This window comes from Neofelis nebulosa, chromosome 13 (assembly GCF_028018385.1).
Source record: "Neofelis nebulosa isolate mNeoNeb1 chromosome 13, mNeoNeb1.pri, whole genome shotgun sequence".
Lineage (NCBI taxonomy): Eukaryota > Metazoa > Chordata > Mammalia > Carnivora > Felidae > Neofelis > Neofelis nebulosa.
The window spans coordinates 87,817,606-87,843,588 of record NC_080794.1 but is presented as its reverse complement, the minus strand read 5'-3'; the positions used below and the strand labels follow the sequence as shown (position 1 = coordinate 87,843,588).

The window sequence follows — 25,983 nt, the reverse complement described above, 5'->3', positions numbered from 1 at the left end:
AAAATAAATAAATAAAAATTAAAAAAAGAATAAATAAAATAAAACGACACATCTTAGTGTAGTTTTCTTTGTGTCTATCATACTTAGGATGAGCTGGGCTTCTTGGTTTATAGGTTTATAGTTTGCATGAAATTTGGACATTTTCAGCCATTTTTTTTAATATTTTCTACTTTCTCCCATTTCTGGGACTCCAACTATATGTACGTGATATCTCCCAATACTATCCCATGGGTCACCGAAGGTTTCCAAATCTTTAAATCCTTCTTTGTCTCTGTGATTCAGTCTGAGTAGGTTCCTATAGCCGAATATTTAAGTTTGCCAATCTTTCCTTCTGCAGTGCTTAATCCTCTGTTCAGTCCCTTCAGTGTTTCCTTTCAGATATTGTATTTTTAGGTCCCAGAATTTTTATTTGGTTCGTTTTATTTGGTTCGTTTTTATTTGGTTCGTTTTTATTTCTCTGCCAGGGTTCCCCACGTTTTCTCATCTTTTCCTTTAAGTTCTCAGATGTACGTCTAATGGCACCTCTGAGCTCTTTGCTAATTTTAACATCCGTGCCATCTTTGCATCTATTGATGCATTTTGTCCTGATTATTTTCCTGTTCCTTTGCACGTCTAATTTTTTACATATTTATTTAGTTTTGAGAGGGGGGAAGGGGCGGAGAGAGAGGGAGAGAGAGGATTCGAAGCGGGCTCTGCGCTGACCGCAGAGAGCCTGATGTGGGGCTCAAATTCACGAACCAGGACATCATGACCTGAGCCGAAGTCGGACGCTTAGCCGACGGGGCCACCCAGGCGCCCTTGCACGTCTAATTTTTTAACTGTCTGCATTCTTGGGAGTCTAGATTCGTTTCCACGTTATCAGCTTAAGCTGATAGAAGCCCTTTCTCCAGAGTTCCGGTAGCCCCAGTCATAAGCATGGTTTTCCTGAGCCCGGAACTGAACGCCTAACGCATCTGACGAGGTCTTTCCACCCTAGCTGGTCGGAACTCCTGGGATCCCCTCCACTCTCACAGCCCCCCGTAGAGGCTTTAGGAAGCAAGGTTTTCATCCTGATGATGCACAGCTCACACGAGAGGGAAGAGTTCAGGGCTCTCGTGCAGAAAGCCGTCGCTTCTTTTCTGCACAACTTTTCTGCTTCGGTACCCTCCTCACATGCTCCAGCCCTCCTGGCCACAGACTGGGAGCTGTGTCCTCCGCTCAGAAAGAACGCTGCTCTCTGAGTGACTTTGCTTCTCCAGGCTGCCGTTCAGAGGTCGTCCCTGCCAGCACGCAGGGTTAATGGGACCGTCTCCCACGCCCCGTCCTCGCCAGGCTCATGGTCGTCCATTGACCCAAAAACACCCTTTACCACACACTTTTTTTTTTTTCCTGTTTCATGCCTGTGGATGGCAGGAGGCTAAATTTGGTGTCTATTACTCTGTCATGGTTGTAACTGGATTTGCCTCCTTTATTTTAACTGCTTACTGCATTGGTCTCGAGCTGTCTCCATGGATCCCTTCCCCAGAGGCCGAGTCCCCATGAGTGTTGCATCGTCAGCACTCAGCGAGCACCTTAAATGGCACCGAGTGAAAGATTTTTGAAGGAAACGTTAAATGCACGACGCACACATAGGTAGCAATTCGAGTTCTATGCTGTATGCTGTTCAGAATCGCGGTTAGAATGTGTAGTCAAGTTATGTGGTTCTGTTACTTAAATGGCAGCTGACATCATACCTAAAAAAATAAGGAATGCGCACACACAGCTCAAAATACAAAACGTTTTTAAAACTGAAACTGAAAAACCTAAGTCTCCCTGACTTCCTTATTCCCCTGACAGCCGGTTCGTCTCTCCTGAGACAAAGTCAGTAGCCAGTTTCTTCCCTATCCTTCCAGAGGAACCTTGGACATTTACAAAAAGATACACATAGGGATTTTCTGCCGCCTGAATTGCTGTGCTCTGTGGATACGCTTCATACAAATATTCATTGTAGCCACTTGAAGCCTGTGGGTGGATACACCCACATTTATTCAACTGCGCTTCTGTCCTAAGCCACTTAGGTTGTTCCCAACTCTTTTCTTTTCTTTTCTTTTCTTTTCTTTTCTTTTCTTTTCTTTTCTTTTCTGGTTTATTTTTTTATTTGGTTGGAGAAGAGGGAGAGGGGCAGAGAGAAGGGGAGAGAGAAAATCTCAAGCAGGCTCTGCACTGTTAGCCCAGAGCCGGACGCGGGGCTGGAACCTATGAACTATGACATCATGTCCTGATCCAAACCAAGTCACGAGTCGGACGCTTAACCAGCTGAGCCCCCAGGTGCCCCCCACCTGTTTTCTAAGACAAATATGCCGCGAGGAGCATCCCTGTCCATATGTCATTTCACACAGAGGAGAGTACGTGTAAATAGGGAATGCAGGTGGTTTCTTTTACAATACATTGTGTATGCGGGGTTCTTTTGGAAACAAGTTCACGTATGTACGTACCAGGACAGGTTTTTGTTCCATTCACAGTAACAAATCCATTAATTACTTTCCTTCTTTTTTTTCTTAATGTCTATTTATTTATTTTGAGAGAGGGAGAGAGAGAGAGAGAGAGAGAGCATGAGAAGGGGAGGACAGGGAGAGAGGACCGAGAGAGTCCCAAGCAAGCTCCACACTCAGTACAGAGCCCAACGCGGGGCTCAGTCTCATGGGCCAGGAGATCCTGACCTCAGCTGAACTCAAGAGTCAGACCAGACACTCCAATCACTTTACTTCTTGTGTGATTAAGAAAAGTTGATTTAAGCCCTTGATAAACTGATGTCCAAAAATTATGGTTGGTACCACTGGGAAGCCAAATAATAAAACAATCCGGCACAGAACTTCTGTGATCTGCTTCAAGTGATCTCGTAATGCATGGAATATCTTTTTACACCTCACTTAAAAATCAAGTGTCTCAGAAATGTTTACACTTTAGCAAAAGTGTGTTTTTCCTTCAACTTCTTTTAGCAGAAGGGACTGATTTAATTTCCTTGTTTGTCAGCATGAAATGTGTGCGTGTAATCCACCGAACATTATCATGTATGGAATAGTTTCTTATCCACCCGGCTTTTGCCTCGTATGTATTTTCACTTTGCTCTAGGGATGGAGGGAAAAGTTGGTGATAGGACATAACGCAGCACTGAGATACTCGGGAAACACTCTTGGCACATAGGATTTAGGTAGCTATTTCTGATAGTTATTAAGGCAGGATAAAAAATATTAAATGTTTGACTCCTTGAGGCATTGTAATGTCAAGAAAGGCTTTTATGTATTAAAAACTCGCCTCTTTCGTGGAAAATTAGGATCACATCAAGGCAGTCTTTCTCCTGAAATGTCCCGAAGTACATATAAACTACACGCATTTCATAAGAAAAGCATGGATGTACATGAATTAATTCAAAGAGTAAAATGAACGCTATTATACACTGTAGAGGTCTGTGTGACATAAGGTGCCTTTGTGATTTTTTTTTTCAAAAAACCACACACATAGTGACCTGCATGATAAATGGAAAAAGGAGTCAGCAACTTCAAATTGCAGTGAAAAAGAAAAAAAAGTTAAGAGCTTGTCCCGCTGCATTATGGCAACACAGGGAGCACGGTCTTCTTCACATCGTTCAGACCGGCATTTCCCAGAGTAAGATCCCATTAGCAGTGATATATGTCGAGGAGGTGAGAGACGACTGTGGATGGCAGATAGTGCAAGAATGGCCATTTTAAACATTTCATATGCAAATTGCATGTTTATTTTCACATACTAGGAAAATATTATTGGTACATCATTTGACATTTTGTTACAACTAAGCTAAAGTAAATGGTGTCATGGCCCATTAATTTAGACACAATTACTTTAGACCAAAAATACTCAGGGATTCGAGATGGTAATGTTAAGAGTCATAACAGTGCAGCCGAAATGACCCACTCAAAGCCACCTGCTGGCTGCTCTTGTGACCCTCGCCCCAGAGTTTGCTCTCACCCTGGCCCCCACCTGTAGGGGACTCATGCCCCAGACCGTGTTCTGTGTGCAGTGGCCTCTGTGCCCTGGGCCCTGACATCTCCCTTCCCCGGCCCCTCGCCCAGTGTTGGTCTGCCCTAGCCCGTCCTAGATGTAGCCCCTTTCCTGGAGGGGTTCCGGGCTTCCTTCTTCCCTGGACAGGAACAGACAGGTGACACCGTGTCCCTCTCACACCCTGGGAGACTCCCAGACATCATTGTGGAAGGTTCTGGACTTGCAGCAAGGTCGCAACTTCCGCCTCCCCAAACGCAAAATGAGTCCAAAGCAATTCCAGTACCTCCTCCCCCAAACACTAGGCCTGTGGGTCACAGCCTGACCACATTCGAGCTACTAAAAAATGCCAACAAATTTGTCGGCAGAGGCACGAGGGGGGTGTCGTCGCTGTGTTTTCAGGTTTTTTTTTTTTTTTTGTTCTCTTTTGTTTTGTTCTGCTTTGCTTTGTTTTGTCTTGCAGTAACTTGAAGCTGACATGATGAATGTTCTGGAAAAGGAGGAGAGTCTCTGGACTCAGGAGCAGAGCCTCAAGAAACACAACCGGCAGATGGAAACAGAGCAAGATGAGGAGACCGCGTTTGAGGCCCTGGGTCAGGTGATGCGTGAGGCTGCCATTGGTCCAGATTCACACGAGCTTAAGCTGGTCAGAGCTTTCCCTGTCCATTCTTTCCCTCCCGGGTGCATTTGGAGCAAAAAAAGATCGAAAGTCGTCCCAGACAAACACCGAAGCTTGGAGAAGATACAACCAAGTAGCCCAGAGGAGGTGAGCAGGGTGTCAGGGAGAAACACTCGAAATCCGTTAGAACAAACCAACGGTTGGACAGGACGCCCACTTTCAGCATAAGCAGCGGGGGGAAAATGCCAAGGGAACTTTGCAAACATTCAGCAAAAGGAAAGAAAAACAGTGAACCCTCTTCAGGCTGGGAGAACACTCGGTCCCATGAACAGAAGCAGTTTCCCCTGCAAGAACTTATGGTAAGAAGAATTTGATAAAACAAAGGAGTAATAGAGAAATAGTAAAACACCAGAGACGAGATGAAAAGGAAATTTCAGAGCAAAGAAAACAAATTAGAACTCCAAACCACACAATTTCAGATTTACATATTTCCTATTTTTATACAAATTAGAAAAAGGCTTGGCTGAAAGACAAGTTCTCATTATGGAGGGAAGTAACAGTGTATTCAGAGAAAAAAGATCAGAGGCGAAAACAATCAGAGAGAAATGGTGGGTCAGAGATAACCCAACTCAAGAATGACTGGTGTGCCTGAGGGAAGATTTCAGCAAAGGGAGCTCACAATTCACAGATATGATACAGAAAAACTTCCCTGCGATGAACTGAATGGGAAGACTGGAAAGACAATCCATGAAGAAAAAGAAAGAGAAAAAGAATTATACAGAACAATCTATGCAAAAATGTATCCAGGTTACCAGGTGACTAGATTTCACCAATGAAGACTTTTGTTGCTATGCTGTTGGGACAAGTAAGTCCCAATCAGAAGCAAAAAACAAACCTCGGACTTTTCCACAACAGCCTTCAGGGTCAAAAGACGACAGACCCGTATGTACAAAAGTCTGAAAGGAAGACCATGTGGCCGCCATGTTGCCATTCAAGAACAAAGCCTCCTTTGACCATGATGGAGAGTAAGAGCGACCAGATTGGCCCTCCAGGCTTAAAGAATCAATAGAACAGAAAATGGTATACGAAGAAATGGTCTCTGCACACCAGACATCTGGCAGAATAGGACTGTGATTCCGGAGAGAAAAACAAATGAAGGGAGACTGACCACAGCCCCAGGTAAATTCCAAGGAAGAAGAGGAAGCCATAAAGAGCCCAAAGAGAGGGAGATCAGAAACTGGGAAGCCAAAAGCACCTGGAATTTGTGGTGTACTCCTGGTGGACAGAGGAAACTGCAGATGGATCCCTCGAATCTGTGGTTAAGTACTGATCCACACTTGTGAAAGGAAGCTGCCTGGGGCCAGCAAGAGACCCACAGAAAAGCAGTGTGACCAACAGTTCCCAGAGCTTATACAGGGCTGGGAAGAAAGACCTTGTAACAGAGAATCCAGAAAGAAACCCACACAAATGTGGTCATCTGATTTTCAACAGGAATAGCAAGGCAATTCGTCAGGAAATAGGCTTTTCATGAAATCGGTTGAACAGTTGCATATCCACATGAGTAAGGATGAGCTGCAGACCTTACCCCATACTCTATACGGAAAGTAATGCAAGATATGCGATAACCATAAACGTAAAAACTAAAATTATAAAACTTCTAGAAGGAAACATACGAGAAAAAGAATCTTTACAATCTCAGGTTAGACGAAGATTTCTTACATATCTCACTTGAATCACAATTCATAAAATAAAAAGATTGGTACATATGACTTCACCAAAATTTAAAAAAAAATTCTCTTTGAAAAATACTGTTAAGAAATTGAAAAGACAAGCCAGAGACTGGAAGAAAATAGTAGCAAAGCATGTATCTCATGAAGGATTTACATGCAGGAAACACAATAGAAAGAACTCACAGAATTCAACAGGAAGAAGACAAAGCATGGTAAGAAAATGCGCAAAAGATTGAAATGGACATTTCACCAGAGAAAGTATACAGAAGGTGAGTGAGCACATAAAAAGATGCTCCATAATAGTGATGTTAGCAAAATGCAACTCGAAACCATCGTGAGACACCACTAAGCACTCATTATAATGCCAGATTTTAAGGGACTGATAATAGCAAGTGTTGGAGAGGATATGGAGCCACTGGAACCCCACACTCAGAGCTCGTGGGAATGCACGTTAGCACAGCCCCTCCGGAAAACATCCCGTCAGCTCTTCTAAAGTTAAATATATTTACCATATGTCCCAGCAGTTTCTCTCCTATGAATCTATGCAAGAGAAAGGAAAGAAAATATCTGCACAAAGACTTGTACTCAAATGCTCCTAGTAGCTTTGTTCATAGTAGTCAATAACTTGAATCTACCCAAGAGTCCAATGGCTGAATGGATTAACAAATTTGGGGTCATTCAGATGAATCTCAAAGCAAACCATATACAAAAGATTACATACTATATATATCATTTCTATGAAATTCTAGGAAAGGTAAAACTATAGTGATCACAGAGAGGTGGATCACAGAATTGTTATGTAACAATTACCTGTATTACCGATAACAACGTCCAGAATTTAAAAACGTAATAGCCAGCCTTTCCCAGCACTATAGGAAAGAGAGCTTTCCCATATGTTGTTGTCCAAATGTCCAAAACAGAACATTGTTAAATGAATGATGGTAGGGGCGTCTGACTCTTGATATTGGTTTACATCATGGTCTCACGGTCGTGAGATCGAGTCCTGTGTTGGGGTCTGTGCTGAGTGTGGAGTCTGCTTGGGATTCTGTCTCCCTCTCTCTCTTCACCTCCCCTGCTTTCATGCCCTCTCTCTCTCTCTCTTTCAAAACAGATAAATAAACTTAAAAAATAAATGATGGTAAGTCCATAAAATGGAATAGCGTCAAGTGACATGAAATGCTACAAAGGTTTATATAAATGGCTTATAAATTGACACAGAAAATATCAATAAAATGCAAAGAGTAAACATCGCAAGACTACATTCTTTTATCAAAATTATAGAAAAGCAAAAGTAAATAACAAAAAATAGAAACTATACTATCATATCACTATTTTACAAACTTATTCCTCATTAAGGAAGAAACGAAAATTGCAATTTCAAAATGTTACATGTCAGTTTGCAAAAGACTCTACCTAAAACCTATGGGACTTGGCCAAAGTCCTACACTGAAAGGAAAATTCAGTATTAAATACTTTCATTATTAATCCCGTAACAAAATAATTAAGGAAATGAAACATTTATTTAAAAAAAAAAATTAGGAAGAGGAAAGCAAAATAAGTGTAAGGACAGAAATCTGATAATGCAAAAAATGACACTTAATATAGAAAAAATAAACCCAGAAGAGTGGAATATATGTAGAAAGGAGCAGAGAAAATGGAAATTGCGAGTTTGGGGTGACGTCCTGAGTTCTCATTGTCCCCCTCCCCTGGGAACTGTGATATAACCATACAAAGTGTATCCCTTTTCCATTTTTAAGAAAACTTGAACTGGTTTGAATATGCAGAAAGCCTCATAACTTGGGAGTTGAGATATCAAATCCAGGACAAATAAGACAAATATTTGGCTGACTAAATAGACATTTTTAACTTCAGGCAGCAAAACATTTACAAAGATGTTAAAAAAAACAAAAACCCTACAAATATGTGAAATGCAAACACTGAAATGAATGTACGTATGTATTCGTGTACATCTGTGTGCCGTGTGGAGTTGACACGGGTTAATACCCTTACTGTACAATCAATCACATACAAAATAGCATCTCTGCATACAATAAATGAACCAACACTGCCAATGGAAAATGTGTGAAAACGAAAACACCAATGAATGATCAACATACTAACATAAGTTAATCATCACTGCTTCTTCTTGTAAAATAACACCGATAACCTCTTTCTCCTCTCCCAGCTTGTAAAAGGTTAAAAGGATCAGTACTAGTGTGTGGTGATGAGGTTGGGGTAAAATGAAGTCCCCGCACAAAGTACACAATGTTTAAACTGGCCCAAACTTTCTGCTGATCTGCACCTATTTGTTGACTCAACAGCTCTGTGTGTCAGAATTCATCAGGAAGAAACACCTGGAAAGGCTAACAAAATTCAACACGTAAGGGATCTCATCACATCGTGGGTACAGCAGTGAAAATGCAACACAAGTGTCCCCTCAAAAAGACACGTGTAAGTAAATTATGGTTACCTGGTACAAGGATAAACCTGATTGACGAGGAGTCCCATGAAAAATTGCTGAGATTTGTACTAGCACATTTTAGAGTTCAACAGAGAGTAGAACTTGGTTTTAATATGAATGCATGTATAGACATGAAGGTGTGAGGTAAAAGTCTCTGCCCAAGGCTGACCAGAATTACTTCTCCTAGGGTGAATTTTTAATCGTAATTGCTTTTGTCTTTATTTCCATTACTCCTATTCGATATAGTTTTTGTAATGAGCATATCTCATGTGCATATCCCGATACGAAATTATGTTCAGAAAACGGGCTAAAAGGAAATTCTGTCCCACCCCTTAACATTCTGAAGTTGTAATTTTAAAATTCTGAAATTCTGTCCCATCCCTTAAAAATGTAGTCAAAATAAATAGACTTAATTGGGGGGAAAAAACAGTTTTCTCGATACTGTGCAATGCTGTGAAGCTCAAGTAAAGCGTGCCATTCGCTGTGTGAAGAGGGGGTGGTCAGATCACTGCAAATTTTTCTAATGAGCAGCTGGGCAGCAAAAAGCAACAGCTTCGGTAAAAGTTCACGTGCTCTGATTCACTTCCAGAAATCTAAGCCAGGAGATACCCAGAGATATAGACAAGATTTATGTAGAAGGATGTTCATGCACGGTATAAATATATATATATATATATATATATATATATATATATATATATATATATATTGGCCATCGTGAATTAAAAACTGAAACAGCATACGTGTCCACGATAGTGGAGTATTTGTTTTTGTGTCTCCAATAATTCACTTAACCAATATGGGCTGAGTCTGCTCTTTGACAGACCCTGGGGTCTAGTGTTGAGCAAAACAAATACGTCCCGAGTCCTGAAGCCCCCACAGCCCAGTTCCTCTCAGGAGAAAGACAGACAACCGACTCGTTCCACCACAAACAAGTTTGGTGCTATTCAGAATAGCACTGGGCACGAATGTGCCTACACAATATTACTTTGTAATAAGAGAGCACAATAAAAAAGAGGGAGACAGACACGTTGTGGACATCTTTTTATTATCTCGAGAAGTGATCTGCTTGCAGCGTGGGGGAGTTTCTCTGAGAGACAGAAAGGAGCATTGGTAAACCATTAGTTGCTTAACAGGGAGGATGGATAGGCGGCAGAAAGCCCTAATGCCAGAATGTTCAGAACCATTTCCATCAGAGCACGCGAGACAAATAAAGATGTACCTTCTCAAGTTTTAATTTAAATAACGTGCAAATATAGTCTAGTTTGGAAGAGGAAATTTCAAACGTGCACCTCTCTAGCAAAGTCAAAAACTAAGGAGCTTGTAAACTTTTCTCTTTTCGTTCCATAGAACCTTTAGCAAAGACTTAATCTTCTTAGGGTTCTTTTTGAACTGTTGTTAGGGTCAAGTCCTTAACCAGTAAAGCAAGTCTATGTTGTTGCCTGCTAGAATCAGCAACATTTTTTTTTTTTTAATTTTTTTTTTTCAACGTTTTTTATTTATTTTTGGGACAGAGAGAGGCAGAGCATGAACGGGGGAGGGGCAGAGAGAGAGGGAGACACAGAATCGGAAACAGGCTCCAGGCTCCGAGCCATCAGCCCAGAGCCTGACGCGGGGCTCGAACCCACAGACCGCGAGATCGTGACCTGGCTGAAGTCGGACGCTTAACCGACTGCGCCACCCAGGCGCCCTCAGCAACATTTTTGAAGGACAGATCCACATTTTTTTAGGGATTCTAGTCCTGTCCTGACATGGTAGGCTGAACTTGCTTCGAGGGCACATGGCAAAGAGTTATAAATTAATTGTGTGATCCAGGAAGTCCTTAGGAAGACCATGCCTAGCCCTTGTTTCCACTGGTTGGCTGTAACCATAGCAACCCCTTACTCCAGACCAAAGTTCAGGTGCTGTAAATCTTTATGGCCATGTTCATAGTCCAATGGTCCTTGGTATATTCCTTCCTATGAAGAGCAAGCTTTCATATTTTATAAGAAGCATTCGACTCCATTTCTAAATACTGGACTCCAAGTGGGTCCAAAAATATCAAAAGACCTTTGATATTTTTTTAACCTTAGGACCCCTACTTTCCGGAGAAGATGCCTACGAAGAAGAAAACACTGATGTTTTTATCCAGCTTCTTTACAAGCTTCGGGTCATTCATCGTAGTCTGCTCCATGCTCGGGACTCAAGAATGGGTCAGCAGTCAAATTGCCATCAGTGACTCGTCTTCAAACGGTAGTCTTGTTATCACCTATGGACTTTTTCAAGGCAAGAGTCACCAAGAATTCAGTCATGGACTTGAGGAATCACAAAAAGGCTTTGAAGGTAAATGATAAATTAATCTGAATGGGGTGCAGTGAGACTGTGTTAGCTGGGTAAGACCCAAGTCATCCTCCTTATGGGCCAAAGAACTGTTCAAAAATGATCTCCTTGTAAGCGTTGAGATGGCTTGCAGGTATGAAAATATATCTTTAATTTTGAAACTTCACCACATTATTGTTTTAGCTTCCTCGGTTCTGGTTGTGTCTATGAGCACCGTGGTCCACATAATTCTGGCAGAGGCGAGGTGTAAGTGATATTACCAAGTCTACTGACAAGTAACTAATTAATTAAATATATGTAGCAGGAATATGGTATCCAACATAGGAGGGTAGTAGGAAAAGTGTGTGTATGGATGGTGGATTTTTAGATGGGGTGAAAGTCCCTGTCCAGAACTTCGTTGGTGGCAAGGAAAAACTAAAGTGGAAAATGTGATCAGGTTCTCCTTCTTAGATCTCCAGTTCATTTCTTTAATCTACTCGAATTTGAATTTTTACCTCCAAAACATCTCATTTTTGTCGGACCTGGTACTAAATTTCTGTTAATTCTATTAATTGCATATTTTGTAGGAATGCCCCATTTTTTTTCTGATTTCTTATATAGTAATGTTCTCCTCTCTTGATGGGTGGAACACAAAAATTCACTGAGAATGCTAAGTTGAATTCAGCTACCTATTGGACTTTTGAAGATTGAACATATACCACTACGTTTTCAAAAATTAAGGGCGGTCTTTGTAACTTATTCAGCACCTTGACCTTGCATTAAACAGTGTTGCATACAGGTAGACAGGCATTATCAGCCCGATACAGTCATTACCTCTTGACTTGTAAATGTGCACGGTTTTCTATCTCGTACAAATGTAATATTTAGTTTGAGTTGGAGCCTTCGACTCAAGCCTTTAGTCTGAGTTTGAGCAACGTGGTTGTATTTCCAAGTTATAGAATTTGTCTTTTAAGACATTAGCAAAAGCAACGTCTCCTCCAGCCTGGCAGTAATGCCACCTCCCTCCCCGTCCCCCCCTCCAGCCCTGACCTCAGCTTCTCAGGGAAAGGAGGAATATTCCCTTTGCGGCACCCAGAAGCTAAGACTTTCCAAGATTCAGTCACACATTCAGGATGTGCATAGCATTTTCAAAACCAGAATGTGTCATAGTTCCTGAATCTCCAGACACATTTAAAATTTTTTAAAATATGTGATAGCAGCCTGCGAATTTTTTGATTTTCATGCTGTGTCTGTTTGGAATCAGTCGGCTCCAATTTGAGAGACGTGGCTTCAGGGAGAGCCCTGCTTCCCTGTGTCAGGGAACCTCAGAGGCCGCAAGGGTAGGTCCCGGCCTGGCTCTGTAACCCCGTGTGAGGGAAGTGGGCACCATGGAGTGGAGAGGGCAGGGGTGGGTGTAGGCTGGGACAATCCTGAAGGCTCAGGGCCCACATTTGCATTTGCTTTTCCTGGCTCTCTGCTTTTACTCTGTTACTGCAGAGCCGGGTTCCAATGTCGTGAAGTCACTGCCAGCCTCTAGGTGCCGTAGAAGATAAACCACGTCCTGATCAGTGAAGGTACACAGTTCAGCTGCTCCAGCTCATGTCTGCTAAGGGCTCCCCAGAGCCTATGGGGGCTTCCTTGCTGATGGTTTTTACAACCCTTGAACTTGGAGTACTCAACAGTTCTCCAAGATAGGGAAACGTCATGTAACTAGGACATATATCGTGGTGTTCAGCCGCTGCAGACCCAGGGATGTTTTCCCTGGAGAGCAGAATTGGAGACTGAGGAAGGGGTGCTGCTCTGCTGGTTTCTCATGACCAGCTGGGGCTCATCTCAAATCAGCAACCAATCATCGGTGGTATAATAGTATCTGTATAGATGCCACTTCCTTCTCCGGCAGCGAAGGGCTAACCTCTCCATTTAATAAGATGTCAACCATGCCAGCTTCTTGGCCTGAAGATCTCCAAAGAATAGTTACTATTTCCAAGCTCTGCTATATTTCTGCATGGGATTGAACATATCGTGCCGATGGGGGCTGTAGATTTGGAAATGACAGCACAGCATAAAGGGACAATGGCTGATATCCACATGCCAGAAGAATCCAGCCACCAATATGTCAACTGGTGGGGGAAATATTCAGCCAAACCTGGAAAGCAAACTCTCCAATGTGTCGCTATATTATTTGGGCAGCTCAGCCTGACCAGGACATCTCCTAGCTTCTTCTAGTGGTCTCCAGGTTTGTTCGATATCCAGATGAAGAGTTACAGGCCCTGTGTCTACCAGTAAGCACCTGGCTTTTGCTACTCCAAAAGTTCTGGATATTGAATGTCAGTCCAAAACACTTCCCTGAGCAGCTGCTTCATGAGGGAGGGGCGGGGATATGAGAGGCGTTGCACATGGCTGCTGGCCTTGGTCAACTCACCATAGCTTCTATCTAGAGAAAGGCCCCCATCAGTTAAATCAGGTGGTGCAGGTTGCTATGAGAGCAAGGGAGAATTTCACCCAGTCTGCAATCTTCCCCCCCACCCAAAACAACAACAACAACAACAAACAAACAACTGGCCCACCAGTCTCTTTTCTCCACCTACCCAGTTTGTTCTCAGGGGACCCAAAATTGCACTATTGGCCCATGCTACCAATAAATAGAAGAAGTAAATCCGCTGCAAAAATCAATGAATTGCAAGGAGATGAACAAAAGAGGCTTATTTCTTCCTTAATACTCCTACTCGCCTACCCCACCCTATATACACCTATGCTTTTCCAAGGACGAGCAACTTGTTACTTGTCCCCAGAGACATGACCACGCTGGGTGATGGAGCATAAGGGTGGAAAATGCCCTCCTTCTCTCCCCGAGAGAACCCAGATACATTTCCCAGAGGCTCGGCATGCCAGCTGGGACTTTTTGGAAGATCTCAAAGGCCCAGCTTGTTAGGGGTATGCTGTGGTCCACGGGCTGAGGCGTCCACCAGGCCAGGCTCCCTGATGACCAGGTGTTTGAGGAGCGGGTGGTGGCAGTTCCCACCCACCCACAAAGCCACTGGCTCTCCCCTGAGTTCTGAGGACTTCTGGAAAACCAGAGCTAGAAAGACCAGATGGCTAGTGGGTCCCGAAGGGTTAAATCTCCATGCACAGAGAGCCCGGATGTCCAGATGACCCATTTCTGCACACTGCCCGCGGCCCCCAGCACATTTCTGCCTCCCAGCTGTGGGTGCCATGGCCTCTTTCCTGAGGTTGCCAGAATCTGGGCAATTAGTTCCAATTGTGAGGTGGTTTTCCTGATTCCAACGCTTGGCCCTGAAAAGGAAGAGAAAAGAACGGAATGTATTTGCTAATTTTGTAGGCAGGGAGCAGCTGTCAGATGCTATGGGGGTTTATTCTATTTCGTTCTTGCTAACTTTCCCCAAATTTCCAGCTTCCATTGTCTGAGTTCTGAGCAAGGAGGGGGCTGGGAGATATAGCTGTCATACCTGTGTGGCAGGATATTCAGAGGCTGAACTAGAATTTTAAAATACGGCAGTTAAAATTAAGATAAATTGCTACATCAATACAAAGAAAAGTCTGAGTCAGTAGGCTCCAAATTGACTCCCTTTTGAAAAATCATGTCTGTTAGATCTTACCAAGAGTCTAAAACAAAGCCTAACCTGACTGTCACTTTGTAGTTTACTCTGAACAAGAGGAATGTTCACCATTTGCAAACGTACATCCATTTACAGCATTTGATAAGTGTATAAAGCAGAAATATTCTCCAAGGCACTTCAGAGATGGCATTTTCCCCACACTGAAATGTCTTATTTTCTAGTTAAGTATCCAAATTATTTCTTATTGGCTAAACACCGAGTTTGGTCCCCAGCACATTTCTGATTAGACCTTCGAGCTTCCTCCTTGGTGTCCAGGGAGGAGCAATGCTTCCTTGTGGTGACGGCTGGAAAGTCTCCAGACCCTGCACCGCTGAATACGTGTGTCCTTCTTCCCGTTTTTGTCCTACTCCTGCTCTGGTGTCATCATCCACCAGTTCCAAAGCAGGTGTGTGCTACCCGAGAGCAATGAAAATCTCAGCCTGAGCTCAGGGCCCTCAGAACAGCCCGACCCCAGTGGCTGCCCTGGAGGGCGTGTGGTGCCCGGAGGGCAGGTGGCCATCAGACCCTGGCTGTCCCCACCCAGGTGGCGGGAAGGACCACATTTTTAGTTTAACCTATGTCATTAGATTTCTTACCTGGGATGCGTCACACAGAGAGCGGTGCTAAGGACTTGGCCCTGCCCGTGGGTCATTAGCAGAAGTCCAGGTACCGCTGGGCACAAGGGGACTGGCCGTGTGGGAGGTGAACTTTGCTCTCAGGCCCGCCTCTCACCGAGGAGCAAAATGTTCTCCAGCCAAGGGCGGTGACGTCATCGTGTCCATGTCGCTGGGCTGGGAACCCCCCTCTTCTGCCCTCTGTGCTCCCCCACAGGGCTCCCAGGGCTGCACGGGGCAGTATCCAAGTCTCTGCTCTTGTTTTCGCCAGTTTAGTTTCTGCAGCCTCTCGCTGTCCACTGTCCGGTGACAGGAAGTCGGTCTCCCTCCTAGAGGACGGCTGATTAACAGCCACAAATCTGAATTCACAATGTAGATGTTCGGACCCCGGGAGAGCTGTGCCCTCTGGCCAGCATGTTTTGAAGCTTGGAGTCAGAGTAAAGTGTGTACAGAGCTGGGGTCAGGCTGGCAGGAGCTTTGGAATCATGCCTGACAAAGAACATTCCGGAGACGCGGGCTGTCAATCACACTGGGGTTTCGATCTCTCTTCAAATACCTGAAAGGCTGCCAGGCAGAGCGGAGCAAGGGGATTCTGTGTTGCTCCAGAGGAAGCATCAGGACTCTGGGCAGAAGTCCTGGAGATACGCATCTGGGCACAGCACGATGAAGAGATTTCGAATAATGGAGGCGACACGGTGATGAGAAGGAGACACCTTGCAAAGAGAGGGCCCCTTGCTGCTAGGACGCTCCTCCCTGGTGCGCACAAGGCCCTGGGGCTCCTGTTCTTTGAAGCATTGGGACCAGAGACAGAGATAAGGGGCCCCCGAGCCCTGGGACAAGGGATCTTTCCTGGCCTTTCTGGTTTCTGTTCTTTAAAGCTGCTCTGTGGTGAGGCTGTGAGTGGCTCTCTGCTCTATCCCAGGGGCCTGAGAAACAGGAAGGGAAAGAAGAAGGCTTTTACTTTCTCTTACCAGCCCCCTAGTCACGGTTCTTACATCTGGCAACTCCCAAGGATTTTGTTAGCGTGTTACTAGGAGCTCGGAAATCTTTTTCCCCGATTATTTTTTTTCTGTACGTCGCCGTGGCTTTCACAGAACATCTTGGTAAACCCTTTGGTCAATGTGGTGGCAGTCACCAGGGCCCCAAAACGCACCGGTAGCCTTTGGAGACGTTCTGTAAGTGCCTGGCTGGGGTTACAGGTAAGCGTGGGGACACACGCCTCCGGTCACCGGTCGTTTGGTGTCGTAAACAGAGGAGCGAGCAGAGGAACCAGGGACACGGGGAGGGTGGCTGGTTGCGGTTAGAAACAGCAGGATGGCAAAAGCAGGAACTGATGGCTAGGGGCCCAGGGCATCTGTGTTTCGGACACGAGTGCGTATTTATGTCTGGAGCCCCTCTGCACGTAAGAGATACGCGCATTTTATAAAATGCTGTCAGGACCCAGAGGAATTCAGCTCGGAGAGAATTCTGATGGTTCACCCGAGGTCCACCCTCCACATGCATTCGAGCCACGTGGGCCCTGGGTCCTCTCCGGCTCCGGGGAAGTGAAGTCGGGAAGTGTGGAGACACCTCACTTGTCCACACAGCAGTCATCTGCCGGTCTCCAGGGCCAGCTACCTGGTCACCATCAGCTCCTCTCCTCCTGGCCTTCTCTGTAACGGGCTGACCTCCGAAATCTCAGCCTCTACCAGATCCTCTCTGTCACAGGTTTTCAGAGTGGCCTCCTGTAAGTTCCCCCAAGTGGAAGCATCGTAGTGCTCCGAGCGGGGGGGACACTGTCCGTGATGATGTGGAAATTTCCATGGCAGGCGTCTGAGGCCAGAACGCACTGAGGAGGGCCGTCCAGCCCTGTAGCGGCTGTATCGAGGAGGGCACCCTCTTTCCTCTGGGAAATTGAAATCGGGACGGTCCTGTGGTTACACACATTCAAGGGGGGCCTGAGCATCGTGAGGCCCCGCCCCTTCCTGCTCCCGCACACCGAGATGCCCCCTGCAACTCGTAACCCCGGTGCCCAAGCGGATGGAGTCCAAGAGCCCCCCGGGTGGCGGGGAGCGGCCCTCCCGTCCGTAGGGCTGGGGTTTGCATTTTGCGCTCCGTGCTGACCCAACGCTGCTTTAGTTCTAGAGAAGTTGAACAATTCTTCCCGAAGAACGCTGCACCTGGTGGCCGTCCTGCTGCTGGTGCTCAGCCTGTGCACGTCGCTGCTGAGTTCCGGGTTCACCTTGTACAACAGCATCAGCAACCCCTACCAGACGTTCCTGGGGCCCATGGGCGTGTACACCTGGAGCGGCCTTGCTGGTGAGTGTCGCCGGGAGCACCCGGCGCTCAGCTGGGAAGCACGTCCTCGGCGTCTCTGCGTCTCTGGCTTTGGCACACACAGGAGCCCACGTGGCCACCGCCGGGCTGTAGAAACTGAGGAGACCTAGTAGGTGCCAAGCTGCGTGCTGCGGCCTGGGCTCTCCTTCTGCCCATCTGCAGCGTTGTTAAGCATCCTGGGAAATAAAATGGTTTTGAATGCACCGGTGAGAGGCAAGGGGCCAGAGGAGGGCAGGGTGTGACGTGTTAAAATGCGTAACGGATGCCAGTCTCTGCTCTCGAGTGTAGAACGTAAGGAGTTAAACATGATGCTTCTAAGTCCACAAAACATTCATCTGTGACAACAAAACTCCTGTAGCGTGTTTAACTCCAAGTGGGGTTCCGTGTAAGGTATAGAGGTGCGCGCACACACACACACACACACATGCTCATACACACACAAGTGACAAACACACATACATACACAAGTGTGCACACGCATGCACATACCTACATGGATATGCACACACATGCATACATACACAGTTGTGTGCACACACACATACACAGGTGCGCACACACACATACATACATCGGTGCGCACACATGCACTATAGGTGTGCACACACACAAATGTATACACATATATGCACACAAGCACATACTTCTACATGCATACATGTGCACGTATGATCACACACATACACCCATGTGCATGCATGCACACCCACACATATGCACACATCTAAACACATACACACAGATGTGCACACACACAGAAGTGCATGCATGCATACACAGATGCACATACACAAACATGTACACACGCACACACGTACACACAGTCACACACACACGCACACACTTATTTACTCTCCTTCTCACCTCCAAGTAACAACAGTCAATGTGAGCTAGAACCCAAACATGACACCTCTGTATGGCTGTGTCACAGAGAACCGCAAAGAAGGTCGTTTAGAGGATCTGGGGCCAACACCCTTCTTGCGGGTGATGTGTGAGCCCCGGTTGATTCTGTGCAGTGTGACTGGCTTATTTTACTTGTTTATTGGTCCAGGCTGGGGTGGGGGGTGCAGCGCAGATGGGAAGTGCATCCCAGCTTGAGTCACAGCGTGTGTAGCTCTCACTGGGTTTTCGCCAGGCTCTGCAGCTGCCGTAAATGCCCAAAGGCCTGCTCAGTGGGGGGCCTCGTTGCCCTCGCCAGGTGGCCAGGCTTCTGCTTTCTCTCACTCTCCACCATGAAAACCTGATCTCGAGAACGGATCTGAAGAAGTCTGTCCTCCCCTTGGGAGGACTCTGGATGTGGTTTCATCTAAGTTCTAGGTAGTGCATTTTAACCCCGGGCCCGGAACTTTCCAGCACAGGAAAGGTGGTCTGGTATCAGGAAGCCCCAAGGAGGACTCGGGGCTGCTTCCTTCTGTCCTTCTGTGAGAGGCCATCCTTGCACAGGCCGGATTCAGGTGGCGGGAAGAGGTCTCCGGGTCTCTGAGCTGTGGCTCTCAGCAGTGGTGTGCTGGAGAAGAACAGGGCTCTTGGGGGGCAGGGGGGGTGGGGAAAGGACGCCCTGGCTGGAGCCCAGGCAGCTCCAAGTGGTAAGGACACTTCCGCCTTCTTCACACTAATAGTTGAGGAGCCAGCCCCAGACGGCATGAAACAGGGGAAATCCATGCAGCTCGACGCTCACAAATGGGATGCTCTTAAGAGTGCCATTCATAATCGGCAAGCCAGGCCAGAGGCGGGAACCAGGAACGCCTGTACGGCCACACTGCATACCCACCCCTCAGCTCTGAGGATTGGGGTTGGGCTGCTTTAGCCACATTCATGCATGACTTGCCCTTTCCTTTCTCCCTGTGGTTGTATTACCTGGTGGTAAAAACAAGCCAACCCCCCGAGTTAAAGGGCATCCGCCGTGGGCCAGGCCCCACAGCGCTGTGGAATGAGTGTTCCTGCATCAGCTTTCCCCAAGAGTCATGCTAAGGGACTCGCTTACAAACTCAGATATCCTCACCCAAAGGCCAGGCTTCCTTTCCCCAAGCTCTTTCTACCACTACAACTCACCTCAGTCAAACCAAGGGCAGGGCTCATTGGCACTCTTTGCCAGGGTAAAAAAAAAAAAAAAAGGATTCTTTTAATTTTTGCTCAGGTAATTAAGAAACTAAAAAAGGTGGTGGCTTCAGGTGCAGCTGGATTCTGGGTCTCGACCCACGCCCTCAGAACAGATGCCTTGCAGGTTGCTTCTCTCTTGATTTTCCCAGTGTTGTCTCTGATGTTAAGCAGCAGACAGGTCCCCTTAAAGTCAGGATGTTGGCCAACAACCCCTTTCTTCTGAAAGGACTTCTTTTCCCCCAAATCTGACTCTCCCTGGAATTGTCCTTCCCCGGCCCTGGAACAGCCTCCATGGAGTTGAACTCACTGGCTGACTCAGCCAACGGCTGGGGCGCCTGACCCCTTGGAGCGGGGGCTGGGGGCGTCTTCAAGAGGGAAATAAGGAGCTAGTGTCAGAAGAAGATTGGATACGGGGTCGTAGGGACAAAACGGGACAATGTCGCCACTCTACAGCCTGCAGGCCTCAAAGCCCATTCCCTCGTAGACCCTGTTTCTGCAAAGCTGGAGTTTTAGGCTCTGTCTCCACAGTTGAGTATGCACTGGCTCTTTACATGGAGGAGGCCGATGCATGTTTGTGGAAGAAAACAAGAAAAACACCAGGCTGGCGGCCTTCCCCTCAACCCCTCCATCCCCACCTACTTGTAACAACAAAGCTTTGTCTGACGGGGAGAGAGTCATGTGGCGTTCCTTTCCCGGCTTGGGGCAAGTTCGAACACACAGAAGAGTCTGCGGGGGAGGCAGGAAAACAGTCTGAGATGATATCCGTGTGTCAGGAGAAGGTCTGCATTCTGGCAGAGGTCACAGGGAGAGCTTTGTGGCGTTGGGCTTTGTGTCTGGCCTCCTCTGAACGCCTCCCGTGACTTCTTGATCCCAGAGCTCTGAGAAGCCAGGCTTTTGCCCCAGGTTTGCCTCTGGGGACTCCCGATCGTCTTCACATAGGCTTGGGCTGTGCGGAAGGTAGTGAAAACTCCTTTTCCGTGAGTCTCCACTTGCAGTCACCTCCCAGGCTCCTATGTCCCCTGACCCCAGCCTGCCCTTAGCACCACACCGGCCCAGCATGGCCCAGCCCTGACCATAGTGGGTATAACCATAGGAGAATGTTGGGGCCTGAGAGAACTGTCCAGATTGTCTTCCCCCACACATTTGATCCTCAGCCAAGGAACCCAGAGAGCAGAAAGTGATGTGACAGGTCCCATGGCCTGAGGGTGACAGGCCAGGACTGGCGACAATGTCCTGAGCCTTCGGGAGATCCCCCTTCTACCTCGGGGCTCCCTTTATCCCTCTGTGAATCCCCTGTCCCCGAAGGCTGGAGAGGAGACAAGGAGAGGCATCTCCTTCATATAGGGGCTCACGTCAGCACCTGTCTGCAACAGCCCCTCCCAGTTCAAACCAAAGCCAGCACATTCCATCGAATGAAAAAATGTGTTAACCCTGTGTTCACCCCGCCCCTTTGTGACTAAGCTTTCATAAGAACTTTCACAAGAGCGCAATGAAGGCTAATTGGAGTGTGAGACGCACAGAGCATCAGAGGAGAGGGCTCTCAGATGTACAAATTATTGAGCAGTAAAACCGTCACACTGAGGATGAAGGTCTGCCATCGGGGAGAGTCAGAGCACTCTTCTCACACAAAAGCCCGCAAGCTAGAGCCTTTGGAGGCTTGGGGAAAGTCCCCGGGTGTGGGCTGCAACCAGGACACGTTGACCACTCCCCCCAAGTCTGTCAAGTGTTGGGTACATGTTCCCAGAGATGTGCAAACGCCACCTCCGTCGGCCTTGGAACATTGCATCAGTTCAGAGAGAACCCCGTGCCCTTTGGCCGTCACCCCGTCCCCACTCCCAGCCCAGCCCTAGTTCAACCAACCATGAATCTGAATCTTCTCTTTGCCTGTAGCTGACCCCCTCTGGAAGGCTAGGAAAGAGGTCCAGGGAAGTGCACAAATCACCCGGGGCCAGGAGGCCAGAGCCCGGGAATCCACTTCTCTCTGACTCCAGGACTCTGTTCTCCATGGGGGCCAAGGTGGCTGTCCAGAGTCAATACCAAGGCACATTCTCCAGGGGAGGACGTTATGAAGAATAAAAAAGGGATGATAAGACAACCAAAAACATTCTAAAATGAGTTTATGGGGTGCCTGGGTGGCTCAGATCGGCTAAGCGCCTGACTCTTGCTTTCGGCTCAGGTCATTATCTCACGGTTTTGTGAATTCGAGCCCCACGTTGGGCTCCAAGCTGACAGAGCAGAACCCGCTTTGGATTCTCTGTCTCCTCCTCTCTCTGCCCTTCCCGGACTTGCACTCCCTCTGTCTCTTTCAAAATAAATAAATAAACTTTAAACAGAATAAAAATAAAATAAAATGAGTTTAGTGAGAAGACCCTTCCCAGTGAATCGCCACACTCCATTGTGTGCAGAATGAAAGTCTAGCCTCCGAGCCAGTGTCTGGGGCTCCCTGCGGTGATCTCCTCCTCTGTATTCAGTGCTCAGGACCCTCGGAGTGGCTCCCCATCAGTGGGGTCCTCTCTCACAGTCCCAGCTGCTCTGAGCTCACTGTCCCCCGGGTGGGTTTGTGTAGGCCGTGTCTTCTGCTTGCAATGCTGTGTCCTCCCAGCCTCTTTGTATCCTTGTCATCTATCCAGATCTCTCTAGAAAGCTTCCTGCTGACTCTCCTGTCTCCTCATTCCCCAGTTCATTCAGCACAGCTCTGTGTGCACTGGGAGGGGCCACGTGACGTGCCCTCAGCGGAGCAGACCCTTTGGGAAGGGCTTGAGCTGCGTGTTTGCCCTTGGCCGGACGCTGCCTGCACTGTCTTTAGCGTCCCGCGCCTAGGATCTAGCTCGTCTCTTACATTTCTTTTACACCCTAACACCTAGAAGACTGTCACCTAGCCATCCCATAAATGCCCACAGAGCACATGTTCCATTAAGAAAGAAAGTGGCATGTTATATCTAAGTGATGAATCACTCAATTCTGCTCCTGAAACCATTATTACGCTGTATGGTAACTAACATGGATTTAAATTTAAAAAAAAGAAAAGAAAGGAAGGAAGCAACATGAGAAAAATGCATCACAACACTTCACGTTGTTCATGAACCTGAATCTTCTTTCCAGCGTTGTTCGTTTTCCTGACCATGATACTCTTCGTGGCCAACACACAATCCAATCATCTCTCGGAAGAGCTGGCCCAGATGCTGTACCCGCTGTATCCAACAACCACCTACAGAGGAACGACCCACAGCTACGGTTACTCGTTTTGGCTCACGCTCCTCGTCATTCTTCTAAGTGTTGTCACCGTGGTCATCATCGTTTTCTACCAGAAGGCCAGGCACCAGCGGAAACAGGAGCAGAGAAAGCCAATGGAATACGCTCCCAGAGATGGAATTTTATTCTGAACTCTATGTTACGTTGTCTCGTCATTATGTCTAGTCTGTTGTACGTCAGCCCCCGAGAGGTTACTGGCTAGCTTGTCTGGACAATCCGCATGGTTAAGGGCAGCCCTGGTTGGCTGTCACTTTGTGATGGTTTTGTATCTCGTGACGCTCCTTAAATGATGTACCCTTGACCAGGTTTCTTCCCTCTAGGGTGGGGAAGAGGAAAGGGAAATGTCTGCAGGCCATGCAGCGTTCAAAGCAGTAGAATGATTCCAAGACCATGGATCCTTCCAGCCCGGTCTCACTCCCTAAGATAATAAAGGTTTGTGGTACACACCTTTACTTTAAGTAGTTCAAAGCACCTTAGCACCTAGGATCTCCTCCTCAGGAGGGACCAGGTATTTTTTATTCCACTGTCTGAACAAAGACTTTCAGGTACAGAGGGATTCAGAACTCATCTTTCCAGGACCAGGTGTTGGAGGCAAAAGGTGGGTGAGACTTTGGGGTAAATTCCCTGGTCCCCGGGACCCCTAGTTGCTGACATAATTCAAAACCAGTGGCGGGTAGGAGTATTGATATATGACCTGCAAACCCATTTTTGAGGTGGCAGGGTGCAGTTTTTATATGGAAAAGACTAGGAAGTGAGAGGATTAAGAAAGACAAAAATTATAGCCCTGCAGCCTTCACACTAGGGAAGCTAAATGTATTTTTGGTTTAGAAGGATTGTGGTGAATTAGTCAAAACGAAAATGTCACATTGCAACAAGTTCTGGTAACCGACCCTTTGCCGTTGACACAGTCTGGTTGCCTGGATGGGAGTGTGTCAGCCCCAGCAGAATCCGGCCCAGCCAGAGGCCAATAAATGGCTTAGAGCACCGTGGCCTGCCGGCATTCCCCGAGTCGAGGCCAGGGCAGACGCGGAACACAGATGCTGGTTTGCCCTCTAGAACAGGTGGATAGAATCGATTCACAGTCTCATGAGAACACAACAGGCAACTAGGAAATTTTTGGAGAGCTCCCAAATGGATTAGACCTACTTTGCCAGTACGATATTCTTCCAGAACATCCCTTTGAGGATCTTTTGAGCTTGAATATCCCACTAGTCAGTCAGAGTGAACACGGACAGGATTCGAAATAATAACTCTGTCATGTCTTGATGTAACCAAAGCCAAACAGAGCAGAAGTCTCTCGGTGTAGTTTACAAAATGTCGTGTCTTTGGACGGAAAGGTATATCCTTTATGAAGCTATTAGGGATTCTTGACCTTCTTGTCTACTGTTTTTTCACAATCTGTCTTAGAAATAATATTTTTTCATTCAAGAAACATGAATTGAATACCTGTGATGTGATCAGTCCTGTGCCAACCGGGATACCTGCCCCCCACGGAGCTTACTGTTGAGAAGTCAAGACAGACATTGCAAAAGCAGGTGTTACATTCCACTTAAAACAGGTACTTAGTCACAAAACTGTGCTCATTCTCTGAAAAGTCAGTTCTCTATAACCACCCACCCCAAAGTCAAGGTTACTCCAATAAATTAACTTGTGCAACTTTGAGCGCATTAAAAATATGATTCTCAACAGTGAAAATGTTCTAAATTCTTTGAAGCTAAAAACATTTATGCTCTTTGAAGGTTTAATTTTATACCAGAGTGTGATAATGCAGGCAAGTCATGGAAGAGAAAACAGATAAGGGTAACAAATCCATGCAAATGGATTGCTAACTAGGCAGGCACCCCCACCATGTCTTGGTGCAAAGGACATTATAGGATATAAAGACTGCATTTATTCATCTCAACGTTTGAGCAGAGCCTGGTTTCGTTAGGGGACAAAGTATCTCAATCCTTAAATCACAGATGACCTATGAGGAACCATTCAAAACAGGAATCTAGTACAGGGAACTAGCTTGCACAATTCTGGAGATAAAGAGCATGGCTCTCCCACTATGTCTGAGGTAGAAGGTAATGAAACTGTGTGTGTGTTCTTTAGAAATCTTCTTAAGGAAGAACAGAGTTTGCAGACCACTCTTGGACATAGACGTAATTCGCTGTTCAAAAATCACTTAACATTGGGACGCCTGGGTGGCTCAGTCGGTTGAGCGTCCAACTTCGGCTCAGGTCATGATCTCACGGTCTGTGAGTTCGAGCCCCACGTCAGGCTCTGTGCTGACAGCTCAGAGCTTGGAGCCTGCTTTGGATTCTGTGTCTCCCTCTCTCTCTGACCCTCCCCCGTTCTGCTCTGTCTCTCTCTGTCTCAAAAATAAATAAACATTAAAAAAAATAAAATTAAATTAAAAAAAATACAATAAAATCACTTAACAAATGTGCATCACGTCTGTTGTAATGGACCCACATGAAACACTATGGAGGGCTGAGCTATTCTACGGAATTGGAATGTTTCAGCGGTCATGATACAAGCCCCTAATTAACCTGTGTGGTCCTGTTAGGATGAGCTAGATGGCAAGGTTCGTCCACATTTGCAAAAATAAAAAAGTCACGCAGAATATTGTGCTCCTCCATTTTATAAGAACATAGGGTCCACGATGATAATTTTAGGGAAATTAATACTTTGCACTAATGTCAAAATGATGAGGCTCCCCTCCCCCTCCCCAGTGAGTTGTTTGCAAAGCACTCCGGGAGGCAGGGATAACCTCCAGGTAGGCTCTGCTATCATTATTCTAATTTTATTTGATCATCTCAACAAACCCTGTGGATCAGGCAGGGCAGGAAAAATGGTCTCCCTGGACGTGACACTTTTCAGGGTCTACAGTGTTCTTACAGCCAGTCCCACATGGCCACGCAATACCGGTGCTCCCATAAGTGACACGCGGCCGTGCGGGCAGACAGATCGGCAGCCTTCTCGGCCTCCGGGAGGCCCT

General features: G+C 46.5%; 1 protein-coding gene across 1 annotated transcript; it reads left to right on the top strand.

The window, feature by feature from the left end:
• The first annotated feature begins 10,725 nt into the window (after positions 1-10,725).
• On the top strand, positions 10,726-25,431 carry CLRN3 (clarin 3). Its single transcript, XM_058698114.1, has 3 exons — positions 10,726-11,125; positions 17,451-17,630; positions 22,851-25,431. The coding sequence occupies exons 1-3, from the start codon at positions 10,897-10,899 to the stop codon at positions 23,129-23,131; spliced, it is 690 nt and encodes a 229-aa protein (XP_058554097.1). The 5' UTR covers positions 10,726-10,896; the 3' UTR covers positions 23,132-25,431.
• The last annotated feature ends 552 nt before the right edge of the window (positions 25,432-25,983 follow it).